The sequence below is a fragment of the Pan troglodytes genome, chromosome 1, assembly GCF_028858775.2.
Source record: "Pan troglodytes isolate AG18354 chromosome 1, NHGRI_mPanTro3-v2.0_pri, whole genome shotgun sequence".
Taxonomy (NCBI): domain Eukaryota; kingdom Metazoa; phylum Chordata; class Mammalia; order Primates; family Hominidae; genus Pan; species Pan troglodytes.
Window position 1 is genome coordinate 171,102,483 of NC_072398.2, and position 16,185 is coordinate 171,118,667.

Here is a 16,185-nt window from a genome sequence, read left to right on the forward strand (position 1 = left end):
AGAAGATGTAACAGCTTCTAAAGTGTGCATAATCAAGACAGGTTTCAAAGTTTTTATTGCAAATTTATATTTACTTTTCCTCATTTAAATTCTTCCTGTTTGATCCATCAAAGCAGCAAGCAGCTTTATGAAATACATGAGCCCAGTTCCTCTCTTTCCAGTTAAAATCATTAGATTCTAGGAGATAGGGCTGGAAAGAACTTTGCCAAAATTGTAAGTCAGTTCTCTCATTTTACTACTGAGGTAACTGGCCTGGTTGGTTAGTGATAGTCAGTTTGTGGAAGCACCAGGGAGGGGAGCCAAGTATCCTTTCTTCCAGGCCAAAGCTTTGACACCTAACAGTCCTAGTTTCCATGCTTTTAAAAGCAAATTCATATCTGCCATTGCATTGGGATCCTTGCCTAGCCGTGTAACATGGTTAGGAGAGAAGTTATTTCATGTATGTGACAAATGAGATAAGTTTAGTTTTGCGAGAATGAATGGTTTACTAATAGTCACACAGTTGGTTACTGATGAAGCCAGTTCTTTAACCCTGGTTCCTGACTTGCTAGGTCCAGTTTGTCATGATATATGGATTCTTTTAGGATAATCTTGGGTATTTACAATAAACTGACTTGGTATCATTTTAGCATGTTGCTAATTGTACTATTTGTGATGGATAAAGAGATAAAGGTGAGGGGAACCGAGATGAATTAGACACACACTGTTGGGAAACACAGGCACAAATAATATAACAACATAACCATGAAGCATGTTTGCCTTTACTAAGCATTTTTGCATATATGATCTAACTTTATTTCCTAGGTCTGTAACCTGTTACAGACAAAGGACAAAACTTAGGCATGCATACATTTCCACGAATATTAAATTACATGGGAAAATATAAAGCAGTAAAAGCGGCAAATAGAATTGACTATAGGGAATAGTATCTGTTATGATGTACAGATAATCTCCACAAGGACAATGAGGAAATATGTTAAAATGTTGACAATGGTTTTGTCTAGATTATGGGATTACAAACATTTTATGGTTTTGTCTTTATAACTTTCTTTTTCATGCTTTTTAAAATTATTGCTGTGAATAGGTACCACTTAGGGAGAAAGTAAGCTACTAAAAATACACACAATAGAGACGGTGGTAGTGACTTGTGTGGGGTAATGTAGCCCAAGTGGGGTGAGGAGGACATTCACATAGGGGAGGGGGTGGTGGAAGCTGAGAGCTGGTCTCAGAGCACAAATGGTATGAGGTGGAGTCTGCACAGGGTGGTTGTGGCAGTGATGAGAGGTAAGTTATGTACAAGGGATACTGATCCAATAAGTAAATATATTGAGGATAATGAGAGGAAGTTGCAAATAAAGAAAGGGAGAAAATCAAACTTTGTGGTGTTGGATTGGAATCCGATGTAATCTACAATGAACTCAGATTTTCAATAGGTGAATCAATAAATGTAGAAATGTAGATGTAAATATGGGTATATATATTTGGCGTATATATATATGTATATACTTGGTGTGTATATATATATATTTTATATATGTACACACACACACTTTTGGACATATACCCACATTATATACATACATATATTTCTTAGCTCTGCCCACTGATATAAGCTAGGGGCAACAACATCTGGAGAGCAATGAGCATGCCTAATGCCCAGATCTTGATTTCTACATATTATTATCCACTAAAAGAAACCAGGACTTTTGGGAAAAAATGGCTGATTCCAGGGCTGGGGAAGGGAAAGTATTATAAACCTGGAATAGATTGCTGTGCCAAAAGTCAGGAAATATCAGCTTGAATGGGCATCTAATGGTCAAATCTGGAATATTTTGAGCATCAGAACAAGTAATGATAGTAACAGATTATAACCCTTTGAATAAAAACAGGAATCCCATGCATTTAACTGATATCAATAAATGAGTGAATAAATAAATGGGGAGGGGAGCAAGCATTTCCCTTAGTAAAGTGTTAACTAATAAATGTGGAAGAAATGACAGAATTTTAAAAATCGCGATTTGGTAGCCATCAGCAATTAATAATATGGTCAAGAGATATACCTAATGCTAGATGACGAGTTAGTGGGTGCAGTGCACCAGCATGGCACATATATACATAAGTAACTAACCTGCACATTGTGCACATGTACCCTAAAACTTAAAGTATAATAATAATAAATAAAAATTTAAAAAAGAAATCAAAAATATATATATATATGGTCAAGAAATAGCAATGGAAAAGAGTGGATCACAGTTTAATGAGAATGGTTTGTTGACATAGTCTCAAAGTACTTATTAGTTACAGAGAAAAAGAATAATTTTACAAGAGAACTTGGTAGACACCACCTTAATCAAGTGATTACCAATAATGTAACACATCACAATTGTATAGCACTTGATAGGATAAAATGAGAAGAATACAGTATCACTTTGGTGATATTCCTACCCAAAATGGAAAACTCCACAGCCTGAATCCAATCATGAGGAAGCATGAGAGGCATTTACAAAACAACTGGTCTGTAATCTTTAAAAAGGCCAAAGCCGTGAAAGTTGTATAAAGAGTGAGGACTTATTCCAGACTGAAGAACTAAGGCGACATGACAGCTAAATGCAATCCATGATCATGTACTGGCTGTACTGGACCCTTTTCTAATGAAGGACTTTGGGACAACTGGTAACCCTGAGTGGGACCTCGGGAGAAGATGTTGGTCATGCATCAGTGTTAATTTCCTGGCTTGGATGGTTGCATTTTGACTATGTTGGAGAATGTCCTTCTTTTTAGAAAATACATACTGAAGATTTCATGGGTAATGTAGACAATTTACTTCCAAACAACTTAGAAGAGCCAAGTTCTTTGTCTATCTCTGCAAGTTTTTTGTACATTTGAAATTATTTCAGAATAAAAGGCTTGTTATGGAAAGTATCACAGTAAAGAATTGTAATATACAGAAAGCTGTTTGAGTAATGCTACCACCCAAAAGATTTTCTTTAAAGGTCATCTTTTAAATTGTATTCTCCTGCTTTTTGAGAATTAACCAGATCAAGTTAATAATAAGCAATTGTACAGCTATGTTTATTATTACCTAGGTGACATTTTAAAATACTTTGTTTTGAGGTATAAATTATTAAATTATTTAGCTTATTTGGATTCAGCATGTAGCTCACACAATATATAAAGTTCTCATGTTAAACACATATTCATTTTCACTAATATGCACAATGTACATTTTCACTGATTCCTAGAGAGGTTGTTTAATTTGCCCCAATCACGTGGTTAGGAGGTGGGAGAAGCTGAATTGAATCTCTGCCCTTCTGCCTCCAGTTCACCCACACATAACAGGGAGTGGGACAAGGTCAGGGCAGTGCTAGGTGTCAGCTGTGGAGACCAGGACCCAGCCTCGGGCCACACTTCAGAAGAAATGCCTGCAAAGGGAAAGGGCCACTGTGCATAACAAGAACCATTGAAGGAGGAAGGCCAAAGCAGTCACAATACAGAGGGCCACCCATGCCAGTAGGTCCCCCATGATTAAGGAGGAAAAGTGGCACAGGGAAAAGATGACTTATACCTTAGGAACTCTGCTCTGACATTTAATTCCTTATATTTTCAACAATTTTTTTAAGGATTAAAAAAGTGAACATATTTGGTTGTTTTTGTTGTCTTTTTTTGTCATGTTTGTTAAATGATTTTTTTAAAGCTCTTAGGCTAAACATCCCCTTTCTAGCTCAGCCCACGCCTTCCGCTTCTATGGTCCTACACCCTGCAACTTCATTCTGGAAGCTCGCCTGCCGGACCCCTGATGGCATTTGACTTCGTGTTCCTGGACTTCTGCTTTCTATGCATTGATGAACCCAAGTGGTTATCAGACTTAAATAAGCTGCTGGCCATAACACCCTGGGGCCTACAGGCCCTTCCTCTGCTCCAGTTTTTTTGGGATATGATTGAGGATAGCAATCTCTGCTAGGCACAAATGCCACCTGAGAAGATAACCCGTCTTTTGATTTTGTCTTACAGGAAAGCGGGCATGCCTCGGAGAACAGTTGGCCAGGACTGAGCTGTTTATTTTCTTCACTTCCCTTATGCAAAAATTTACCTTCAGGCCCCCAAACAATGAGAAGCTGAGCCTGAAGTTTAGAATGGGTATCACCATTTCCCCAGTCAGTCACCGCCTCTGCGCTGTTCCTCGGGTGTAATATTGTTAAGAAAGAAAGGGGCAAGGAAAGTAAGAAGACATGGCATGTGTTCTGAAACCACTGGTGTCTGCTCAGATGTGTTGGGACAAAATGAAAGTGACTTTCAAGAAAGATCAGAGGAATTTGACTCAGAGAAAACTAGATCCAAATCCCAGCTCTACTGTCTCGTCCAAATTAGCCTTGGGAAAATCATTTATATGCTAAACAATTTACCTTTTTATCTAGGAGATGAAAAGAGGATAATGATTCCTTCCATAAAGAAAGTTCTTGTAAGAATCAAAAGAAATGGTGAGCTTTAAGTGGTTTGTAAACCATAAAACACATCATAAAAGTTCTATCTGTAGTGTGCCTCCTTCCTGCTTCCTTTGTGAGATATGTATTTGCTTCTGACCTGTTGAGAAGCTCAAGTCAAAGTGGTGCAAAATAGTTGATAAGAGTTAAAAGTGGGCCCTAGGAGCAGCCACAGAAGTGAGCTATGAAGACTCCCCAGTTTGGTAGCACTGTGCATGCTTTATCTTGTTTCTGTCTCAGACTGATCCTCTGAGAAGTCAGCAGGGCAGGTTTTATTCCTCATTTAGAGACAGGGAAAGCAGGTGTCATTGAAACAGTTTCTGTAGTTTACATAAGCACACACCCAAGGCCAAGTGGAATGTGACCACAATTAACCAACCTGGGAAACAGGTTTCAGGAACAAATGTGGAAATATTTTTCATCCTTAACAATACCTTCTTGCCTTTAATCCTCCATCAGACACTTATTCCCATGTTGTTTCACACTGGCTTTAACGATGGTGGGTGTGATCTTTTCTTGCAACTAGACTGTAAGCTTTTTGTGGCTATTACCAGCCTAAACTCCCTGGGCCCTGTTTTGTTTGTTTGTTTGTTTGTTTGTTTGTTTTTGAGGTAGTGTCTTGCTCCGTTGCCCAGGCTGGAGTGCAGTGGTGTGATCCACTTCCTGGGTTCCAGTGATTCACCTGCCTCAGCTTCCCTAGTAGCTGGGATTATAGGCACATGCCACCATACCTCACTAATTTTTGTATTTTTAGTAGAGATAGGGTTTCACCATTTTGGCCAGGCTGGTCTAGAACTCCAGACTCAGGTGATCCACCCACCTCGGCCTCCATAAGTGCTGGGATTACAGGCATGAGGCACTGTGCCTGGCCGACCTTGGTATTTTATAGCAGGAAAACAGAAATGCCAAAATCCTGCTCACTCACTCTAGGTGTGGCTGCTGAAGGAAGATAAGGATTATGAAATAGAAGGCCAGGTAACACTGATAGTACACGAAGTTTTGACCCCAATACCAATGCAAACAAATGAACTCCCAGGGAACCTGGGCTAAGCCTTATAAAAAGATCCTTTTTCCTAAGGTGGTGTCTTAGTCTGTTTTCTGTTGCTGTAATAGAATACCTGAGACTGGGTATTTATAAAGAAAAGGAGTTTATTTGTCTCACATTTCTGTAGGCTGGGATGTCCAAGGGCATGGTGGCAGCTTCTGGTGAGGGCTTCCATACTGTGTCATCACATGACAGAAAAGCAGAAGGACAAGCAGGTGCATGCAAAAGACAGAAAGCAGGAGGTGCCAGGCTCACTTTATATCAGCCCACTGTCACAACAATGAACCCACTGCCATAACAATGCCATCCATCCATTCACGAGGGCCATGCCCTCACAACCCAATCACCTTTCATTAGGCCCCATGTTCCAACACTGCAACATTGGGGACCAAGTTTCAAAATAAGTTTTGGAGAGGACAAACACCCAAACCATAGAAAGCAGTTAGACCTAAATAATTTAAATACCTTAAAACAAAATGGGCCATGAAATCACGGGGCTCTTTCTTCCTGCTGTTTGGGATTCAGAGAAAAGCCAATTAAATTGACACTGTGAGAAAGGGAAACAGAAAAGGATGGGAGGAATGTTTGACTGCTGCTAATCTAGCTGGGGAGCCAAGAAAAGAGTATGTCTGGAAGGCATGGTTGGGTTTTTAATGTGTGGGAGGAGGTTTTGTTTCTTCCCTAGTAAAAGAAAGAATAGAAGTGAGAGCCCCACCTATGCCCATTTTTTTTTTTTTTTTTTTTTTGGTAACCCACCAGAAATTTGCATCTCTAGAAAACAGGCCATGTGGTATTCTGAGAATAAAACCAATCAAATGAGGCCCTGAATTTGAACTTCTCAAACATCCAGGACTTCCATTTTTCCCCAATCAGATCACCCAAGTAGGAGACTCAAATGGACACTGGCCAAAATACATCATGTGTCTCAGTTTCCTCATTTGTAAAATGAAGGACTTTGTTGAAGTCATCTCTGAGTTCCATTTCTACTCTGCTGTGCATTTTCTGTGATTCTAGATGGGCAGTACATACCTGTTACTTGGGGGAATAAGTGTAAAACCACTGGGAACTCATCCTGACCTGATAAATGCAATGGAACCCAGGGCCAAATAGGATGTGAGCACAATTAACCAGAAACCTTGGGGAATAGATGACTGTGAGTAACTGAATTTTCTGGCCATATAAAATATCTTTTTTCTCAAAGCCCATGGAGAGGCTCTAAAATATGAGCCCCTGTTTTGTCCAAGCACTTCCTGTCCCACACAAAGATTTTGTTCTATATGCACGTTTGTAATTCTCTTTTTCCCCCATCTATTTTGGAAGCTCCAGGGCCCCTGACCCCCTTCTCTTGTATCAGGGGGTCTGATGACATATGGTGTGCAAGCAACATAACATGATCTGTGGTATTGTGGATGAAGCATGGATTTACCAAGAGGCACTCAGGCTGTGGATCTTCTCTCCACTACTCTCCTACAAAGAGATGCAGACACATGCATGCTGCAGTGTAAATTTAAAACCAGGTTGGAGGTTGCAGGGCTTAAAGCAGAGGAAGAGCAGGACACACAGGATTCCCTGAGTTGTTAGGGAAGTGTGCCTGGGTCAGGCATAGTGGGGCTGCATGCACCCAGGAGAGGTCCAGGAGGGAGACTGACCTCACAGTGCCTGATATGGTTTGGCTGTGTCCCCATCCAAATCTCTTCTTGAATTTTAGCTCCCACAAATCCTATGTGTTGTGGGAGGGACCTGGTGGGAGGTAATTGAATCATGGGGGCAGGTCTTTCTCATGCTACTCTCATGATAGTGAATAAGTCTCAGGTGATCTGATGGGTTTATAAAGGGGAGTTTCCCTGCACAAGTTCTCTTCTCTTGCCTGCTGCCATATGAGATGTGCCTTTCACCTTCCACTACAATTGTGAGGCTTCCCCAGCCCCTTAGAACTGTGTGAGTCCATGAAACCTCTTCTTTTGTAAATTGCCCATTCTCAGGAATGTCTTTGTCAGCAGTATGAAAATGGACTAATACAGTAAATTGCTACCAGTAGAGTGGGGTGCTGCTGAAAAAATACCCGAAAATATAGAAGTAAATTTCAAACTAGGTAACAGGCAGATGTGGAAACAGTTTGGAGGGCTCAGAAGACAGGAAAATGTGGGACAGTTTGAAACCTTCTAGAGACTTGTTGAATGGCTTTGACCAAAGTGCTGATAATGATATGGACAATGAATTCCAGGCTGAGGTGGTCTCAGATGGAGATGAGGAACTTGTTTGGAACTGGAGAAAAGGTGACTCTTGTTATGTTTTAGCAACGAGACTGGCAGCATTTTGCCCCTGCCATAGAGATTCGTGGAACTTTGAACTTGAGAGAGATGATTTAGGATATCTGGCAGAAGAAATTTCTAAGCAGCAAAGCATTCAAGATGTAACTTGAGTGCTGTTACAGGCATTCAGTTTTATAAGGGAAGCAGATCATAAAAGTTTGGAAAATTTCCAGTCTGACAATGTGACAGAAATGAAAATCCCATTTTCTGAGGAGAAATTCAATTGACTGCAGAAATTTGCATAAGTAACAAGGAGCTGACAATGGGGAAAATGTCTCTAGGGACTGTCAGAGGTCTTCACAGCAGTCCCTCCCATCACAGGCCTGGAGGCATAGGAAGAAAAGATGGTTTCCTGGGCTGGGCCCAGGGTACCTCTGCTATGTGCAGCCTAGGGACTTGGTGCCCTGAATTCCAGCTGCTCCAGCCATGACTGAAAGGGGTCAAGGTACAGCTCAGGCCATGGCTTCAGAGGGTGCAAGCCCCAAATCTTCACAGCTTCCACATGGAGTTGAGCCTGTGGGTGCACAGAAGTCAAGAACTGAGGTTTGGGAACCTCTGCCTAGATTTCACAGGATGTATGGAAATACCTGGATGCCCAGGCAGAAGTTTGCTGCAAAAGTGGAGTGCTCATGGAGAACCTCTGCCAGGGCAGTGTGGAAGAGCAATGTGGGGTTGAAGACCCCACAGAGAATCTCCACTGGGGCACTGGCTAGTGGACCTGTGAGAAGAGGGCCACTGTCCTCCAGACCCCAGAATGGTAGATCCACTGACAGCTTGCACCGTGTGCCTGGAAAAGCTGCAGGCACTCAATGCCAGCCTGTGAAAGCAGCCAAGAAGGAAGCTATTCCCTACAAAGCCACAGGGGTGGAGCTGCCCAAGACCATGGGAACCCACCTCTTGCATTAGTATGACCTGGATGTAAGACATGGAGTCAAGGGAGATCATTTTGTAGCTTTAAGATTTGACAGCTCTGCTGGATTTTGGACTGGCATGGGGCTTATAGCCACTTTGTTTTGGCCAATTTCTCCCATTTGGAACATCGGTATTTACTCCATGCCTGTACCTGCATTGTACCTAGGAAGTAACTAACTTGCTTTTCATTTTACAGGCTCATAGGCAGAAGGGACTTGGCTTGTCTTAAATGAGACTTTGGACTGTGGACTTTTGAGTTAATGCTGAAATGAGTTAAGACTTTGAAGGACTGTTGGGAAGGCATGATTGGTTTTGAAATGTGAGGATGTGAGATTTTGGAGGGGCTGGGGCAGAATGATATGGTTTGGCTGTGTCCCCACCCAAATCTCATCTTGAATAGTAGCTCCCGCAATTTCTACGTGTTGTGGGAGGGACCGAGTGTGAGATAATTGAATTATGGGGGTGGGTCTTTCCTGTGCTATTCTTTTGATAGTGAGTTCTCACAAGATCTGATTATTTCATAAAGGGGAGTTTCCCTGCACAAGCTCTCTTCTCTTGTCTGCCGCCATGTGAGATGTGCCTTTCGCCTTCTGCCATGATTGTGAGACCTCCCCAGCCACTTGGAACTGTGAGTCCATTAAACTTCTTTCTTTTTGTAAATTGCACATTCCTAGGAATGTCTTTATCAGCAGCATGAAAATGGACTAATACAGTGCCCTACATATTTATAGACAGGAGGCAGGGCTGACTAGGTGACTAAGTAGCAAGAACAGCTTCCTGGGTGAAGAAGCGGCTTTGTTAGAATGGGGAAACTTTGGACACCCCTAGTGTCAAGCTGTACATCCCTTGAGCTCAATCAAGCCTGCTGAGCCAAGTTTTTTCTAAGCCATCAAAAGGAAAGAGACAGGGTATTAGGTATGAGTGTCCAGGGTTATCCTGATTTGTCACTCCACAGCCCCTTACTGTGACTTTGAGCAAGATATGTAAACCTTCAAGCCTCCAATTTCTTCCTCTAAAACAGTACCTCACTACGTGGTAATAAGGGTAAATATGAAAACATGAAATTTTGTCTGTGTAACAGAATGAAGGGGAATAAGGCTCATTAGAGTGCAAGACAAAAGTGGCTTTATTTCTACCCCATCCTGCCACCACAGTCTGTAAACTATGTCTGTTTTGCCTCTGAATCAAATTTCAGGCAAGGCTCATTACATTTCTGATATGACAAACGTCCATGTCCTCATACTCCTTCATGTGTCATTTTGGTCCTTACAATTTGCAGTCCAATAAATATACAATTTATATAACTATTGGGGGAAATTCAGCCAGATATTGGGTGAAATTCACCCCCGATATTTCATGTAGGTTCTTTTCTATTTTCCTTAAGTGTCTGCCAGTCTGAGAAATAAAGGGACAGAGTACAAAAGAGATAAATTTTAAAGCTGGGTGTCCGGGGGAGACATCACATGTTGGCAGGTTCCGTGATGCCCCACAAGCCACAAAACCAGCAAGTTTTTATTAGTGATTTCAAAAGGGGAGGGAGTGTACAAATAGGGTGTGGGTCACAGAGATCACGTGCTTCACAAGGTAATAGAATATCACAAGGCAAATGGAGGCAGAGCGAGATCACAGGACCACAGGACTGGGGCGAAATTAAAATTGCTAAGGAAGTTTCGGGCACGCATTGTCATTGATAACATCTTATCAGGAGACAGGGTTTGAGAGCAGACAACTGGTCTGACCAAAAATTTATTAGGCAGGAATTTCCTTGTCCTAATAAGCCTGGGAGTGCTACAGGAGACTGGGGCTTATTTCATCCCTACAGCCCAACCATAAAAGATGGCTGCCCCCTGAAGCGGCCATTTTAAAGGCCTACCCTCAGGGGTGTATTCTCTTTCTCAGGGATGTTCCTTGCTGAGAAAAAGAATTCAGTGATATTTCTCCCATTTGCTTTTGAAAGAAGAGAAATATGGCTCTGTTCCGCCCGGCTCACCGGTGGTCAGAATTTAAGGTTATCTCTCTTGTTTCCTGAACATTGCTGTTATCCTGTTCTTTTTTCAAGGTGCCCAGATTTCATATTGTTCAAACACACATGCTTTACAAACAATTTGTGCAGTTAACGCAATCATCACAAGGTCCTGAGGCGACATACATCCTCCTCAGCTTATGAAGATGATGGGATTAAGAGATTAAAGTAAAGACAGGCATAGGAAATCACAAGGGTATTGATTGGGGAAGTAATAAAGTGTCCATGAAATCTTCACAATTTATGTTCTTCTGCCATGGCTTCAGCCGGTCCCTCCATTCGGGGTCCCTGACTTCCCGCAACATATAACTCCATATGTTCACTGATTTAGCTTCCTTCAACTCAGTTTTAGAACTGGAAGGTTTCCAGGCTGGGTGGGCAGGGGCTCCCCAGCCCTTCTCTCTGGTCCAGTGCTCCCTCCTTCATGGGCATTCCTACCTCACCCACCACCCACCCCATCCTACCAGGGCCCTTCATGTGCAGCGCCTTTGACGTGGACAGTGTTTTTTCCTTAGCTTAACGTTGCTCTCCCACTCTGGGGCATCTGCCAGTGCAGCTCCTCTTCAGGATATGTTATCCCTCCAGGACTCCTCTTGTTGGGATCCAAGACAACCCCACGCCGGCTGTGCCATGGGGCCCACATGTAGTCCCACACCCTTGTCTCCGTGTGAGAAGCAGTGCGGTCTCCTCCAACAGAGCCTCCACTCCTTAGCTACCACTGGAGCCTCACCCAACCTCTTGCCTAGAGGAATTTTCAGGTGTCTGTGTGCCACTGATTCTTGCCTCCCCAGAGAAATATAGAGCACAGGTAACTCCCTTTTGGCTTGAAGCCTCTCAGCTGGTGAGGGGAAACCATGTACCTCTCCTGCTTTGTGGGAGACGGGTGGGAGGTCAGGAGGATCTGCCTGTCAATGAAAACCAGAGCTGAACTGCATTTAAAGCAGTAAAAACAAATTTTAGTCAGGAACTATTGCAATAGGGGAAAGGAGATTTCAGTATAGAACTGGGCTCAATTCCAAATACAGTATGGACGACAAGTGGGTATTTATAGCCAAGAAGCTGGGTTGGGGATGGAAAACCTAAGAGGAAATTTGTGGGGTAAGGACAGATTCTGGCTAAATCCACTGGACAGGATTCTTGCTGAAGGCAAACCCGAGTGATCAGGTACCAAGGGTGGGGGATGAATATTTGGATCAGATATCGAGGGGTCAGGGGTTGCCTCTAAACTGACTTGCTGCAACTGGGCCATTAGGCCCAACATGGACAGATGCCAAGGTCAATGCCTAGAGGGTTTAGAGGAGCTAAGTCTTTGTCACTCCTCACCACAGAAGCCTCTCTGCCTCTTCCATTAGTCCTCAATGTAGGCAATGGGCTGTAAGGGTGACAAAAACAGTTATCTGAGGCCCCTGTGGCAAGTCTCACATAGGATTTCAAGTGCCCTACTTTACAGCTGTGGGTTTAATAGCACTTGGCATGTGCTATTTGCAGTAACTGGGACTCCATGTGAAACTGAGAGATGAAGAACCCCATTTTGATATCCTGTTACAAATATAATATCCAGCCCACAGTGAGACCCTAATGAGTGATATTTCTCTTTCTGTGTTGAATGAAGGAGTGGATACATGACTCACAGGACACCTCAGGATCCTGCTGTGGCTCAGGGTCAGTGCTGTGAACAGCAAGAAGAGGACAGGGCTATAAATGTGGCAAACACTGGATCCTGCTTTGCTGGGCTGTGACACTCACTATGAAGGATTCCTTGCCACGTTTTTATTTTTACTCTATCACACATATACATGGGTGTTTCTGCCATTAACTATCTGAAAGTACAGTTCCAAGTACATCTGCAGTGGAAGATGCTCCTTCCTTTTATTCTGATTAGCTTTGAATGTATGACAGTATCCTATAATATAGCTAATAATGTTTTCTCACTTGGTAAAATTGCATTGCTTTCCTCAATACCCCCATATGCTGGTGGTATCTCCCTAACTGTGGAAAAACCAAACCTTATGAATTTCTTCTTCTACTTGGAAAGAGAAAATGGAGCTGTGCTTTTGGTACCAAGCCTCGCATTAATAGTCTTTTTAAGTCAATTCAACAAACACTTACTGAGCACATACTATGAATCAGATAGTGGTTAACGAAGGGAGATACAGAACCATCCCTTCTCAGAGCTCATTCCAGTGCTGATGAAAGTGAGAAATGGGGGATCATAAACATAAAAATCAACTGACATTAGTGGTCCCCACTGGGTTATGAAAACCAAAGGAAACATTTCTGAAATACACATGGCTTCACAACATCATCTTTCACCACTGCCATCACTGCATAGCCATCTTTGGGGGAAGGATATATGTTGACGAAGTCCCCCAGGCGACTCCTCTCCATCTCACTTATTCTTGAAAACCACCACCATATGTTGTGCCTTGAATTCTCCCCAGGTTTTCTCCCTTCTCCTCTCTTTTTCTTCCATCACAGAATGTCTTAATTTGCCTTCATTTTTGAATAAAAATTTCACCATATATAGAACTATAAATTAACAGGGTTTTTTTCTTATAGAACTTTGAAGATGTCATTTCATTGTTTCCTGGCTTATGTTGCTTCTGATGAAAGGGCCACAATCACTCACATCCTTGTTCCACTATTTATTAGGAGTCTTTTGTCTTACAGCTGTTTTTAAGATTTTTTTCTTTATCATTACTTGTCAGCAATTTGGTAATAATGTATCTTGGTATCGTTTACTTGGTGTTTATCTTTATTAAGCTTCTTGTATTTATGAGTTTATTGTTTTTAGAAAATTTGGATAAATTGTGGCCATTATTTCCTTAAATACTTTTTCTTAACCCACTCCCTGCTCCCATATTTCTGGGATTTCAGTCATACATATGCGGCCCCCTTGATGTTGAATTACTGGCCACTGAGGTTCTGTTAATATTTTTCAGCGTTTCTTCTCTCTATGCTTTAGTTTGGATAGTTTCTGTTCAAGTTTCTGTCTTTAAGTTCAACTGAGTTCACTCTTAGTTTCCTCTGCAGTGTTGAGTTTGTCATTAAGCCCACCCATTAATTTTTTTATTTCATATATTTTATTTTTCTAGAAGTATCAATGCATCTTTTTAAAAATAGTTTCTATTTCTCTGTTATTTTTCTTTAGATCTTTGAATATACTTATACTATTCATTTAAAAGTCCTTGTCTGTTGTCTTTGTCTGTGTCTCTTAACTGAGTTTTTCTCCTTGTTACAGGTCACATATTTCCACTTCTTTATGTCTAGTAATTATTACGTAAGTTTTTCATTGTTGAGTGTTTTCATTGTCTTCCTTTACAGAGTATTAAGTTTTATTTTAATAGGCAGTTAATTTAGTTGTAGGACACCTTAATCCTTTTGAAGCTCATTTTAAAGCTTTGTTAGAGTAGATCTAAAGTAGCCTCCATTCCAGGGCTCCTAAAGAGTGATTTTTTCGGAGTCTCTACTGACTGCCTGAGATATTCAATGAGTTATATCCACTCTCAATGAATATGGCTAATTCCAGCCCTGTAAAAGCTATGGTAATCTTGTAAATTTGTTTAAGTTCCTTGTAGATTCTGGATATTAGACCTTTGTCAGATGGATAGATTGTAAAAATTTTCTCCCATTCTATAGGTTGCCTTTTCATTCTGATGATAGTTTCTTTTGCTGTGCAGAAGCTCTTTAGTTTAATTAGATCCTATTTGTCAATTTTGGCTTTTGTTGCAATTCCTTTTGGTGTTTTAGTCATGAAGTCTTTGCCCATGCCTATGTCCTGAATGGTATTGCCTAGGTTTTCTTCTAGGGTTTTTATGGTTTCAGGTTTTACATTTAAGTCTTTAACTCATCTTGAGTTAATTTTTGTACAACGTGTAAAATAAAAAAAAACCCCATCAAAAATGGGTGAAGAATATGAACAGACACTTCTCAAAAGAAGACATTTATGCGGCCAACAAACATATGAAAAAACGCTCATCATCTCTGATCATTAGAGGAATGCAAATCAAAACCACAATGAGATACTATCTCACACCAGTTAGAATGATGATCATTAAAAAGTCAGGAAACAACAGATGCTGGTGAGGATGTGGAGAAATAGGAATGCTTTTACACTGTTCATGGGAGTGTAAATTAGTACCATTGTGGAAGACAGTGTGGTGATTCCTCAAGGATCTAGAGCCAGAAATACCATTTGACCCAGCAATCCCATTCCTAGGTAAATACCCAAAGGATTATAAATCATTCTACTATAAAGACACATGCACATGTGTGTTTACTGCAGCACTATTTACAATAGCAAAGACTTGGAACCAACCCAAATGCCCATCAATGACAGACTGGATAAAGAAAATGTGGCACATGTACACCATGGAATACTATGCAGCCATAAAATAGAATGAGTTCATGTCCTTTGCAGGGACATGGATGAAGCTGGAAACGATCATTTTCAGCAAACTAACACAGGAACAGAAAACCAAACACTGCATGTTCTCACTCATAAGTGGGAGTTGAACAATGAGAACACATGGACACAGAGAGAGGAACATCACACACTGAGGCCTGTCGGGGGTTGCAGGGCAAGGGGAGGGAGAGGATTAGGACAAATACCTAATGCATGCAGGGCTTAAAACCTAGATGACTGGTTGGTAGGTGCAGCAAACCACCATGGCACATGTATACCTATGTAACAAACCTGCATGTTCTGCACATGTATCCCAGACCTTAAAGTAACATAATAAAAAATAATTTTTAAAAAGCTATGGCAATCATTAAGCTTATAGCTCTCTGGTAGGTGTTTTCTCTCTAGTAGATGTCCTTTGCCCAACCTCATGGAGTCCCGCTCTACACACGCAGAGGTTGGTATTCAGCTGATCTCTTTCAAGATTTCTGGAGCTCTTTCTTGCTGTTGCTTCCACCTTTCTCTATTCTACAAATTCTAGCCATGTCAGTCACCCTAAGGTCCAATTTATTTTCTCATCTTACCAAGATTACTGTGTTCTGATTGTTTCCCTGATTCTTGAAATGGAGTCTAGTAAATCCCTCCAGGGAGAAAGCCAGATATTGTAGAGCTCACTTCATTTGGTCCTCTCTGTTGGGAAACAGTTCTGCATTTTCAGCTTTCCAATATCTGGAAAAGTTTATTTACCTTGTCCACTTCTCTGGTCTTTCTTGTGGTAGAAGGGCTAGTCCAGTCCAGTTAACTGTCACAGCATGAAACAGAAGTCTCTCCACTCTGTTGTGTTTTTCATGGAACTTAAGTCTGGCTGAGAGTTATATATATCTGTAAAAAGAGGCTACAATAACTCCCTTCATTGTGTCTACAACCCTTGAAATATGACTTTACAACTTCTCTCCTCACGAGCTAGCATCTACTCACAGTCTCCTTTACTTGGGGCTGGCCTGGTGGTG

General features: G+C 41.4%; 2 protein-coding genes across 4 annotated transcripts in view; one reads left to right on the forward strand and one right to left on the reverse strand.

The window, feature by feature from the left end:
- The window catches only part of CYP2J2 (cytochrome P450 family 2 subfamily J member 2), a 43,327-nt gene extending 38,802 nt beyond the window's left edge, over window positions 1-4,525 (forward strand). For 2 of the 3 annotated variants that reach the window (XR_010153739.1, XM_009459001.4), the window contains one exon: window positions 4,012-4,525. Coding sequence is in view for 2 of the 3 variants with exons in the window: in XM_009459001.4 (XP_009457276.2) it covers window positions 4,012-4,190 (179 nt within the window). In the remaining variant the exon portion in view is untranslated. The remainder of the gene's footprint in view (window positions 1-4,011) is intronic. The other variant, XM_009459007.4, reaches the window with a different exon arrangement.
- The window catches only part of HOOK1 (hook microtubule tethering protein 1), an 84,297-nt gene that overhangs the window by 1,162 nt on the left and 66,950 nt on the right, over window positions 1-16,185 (reverse strand). The window lies entirely within an intron of this gene.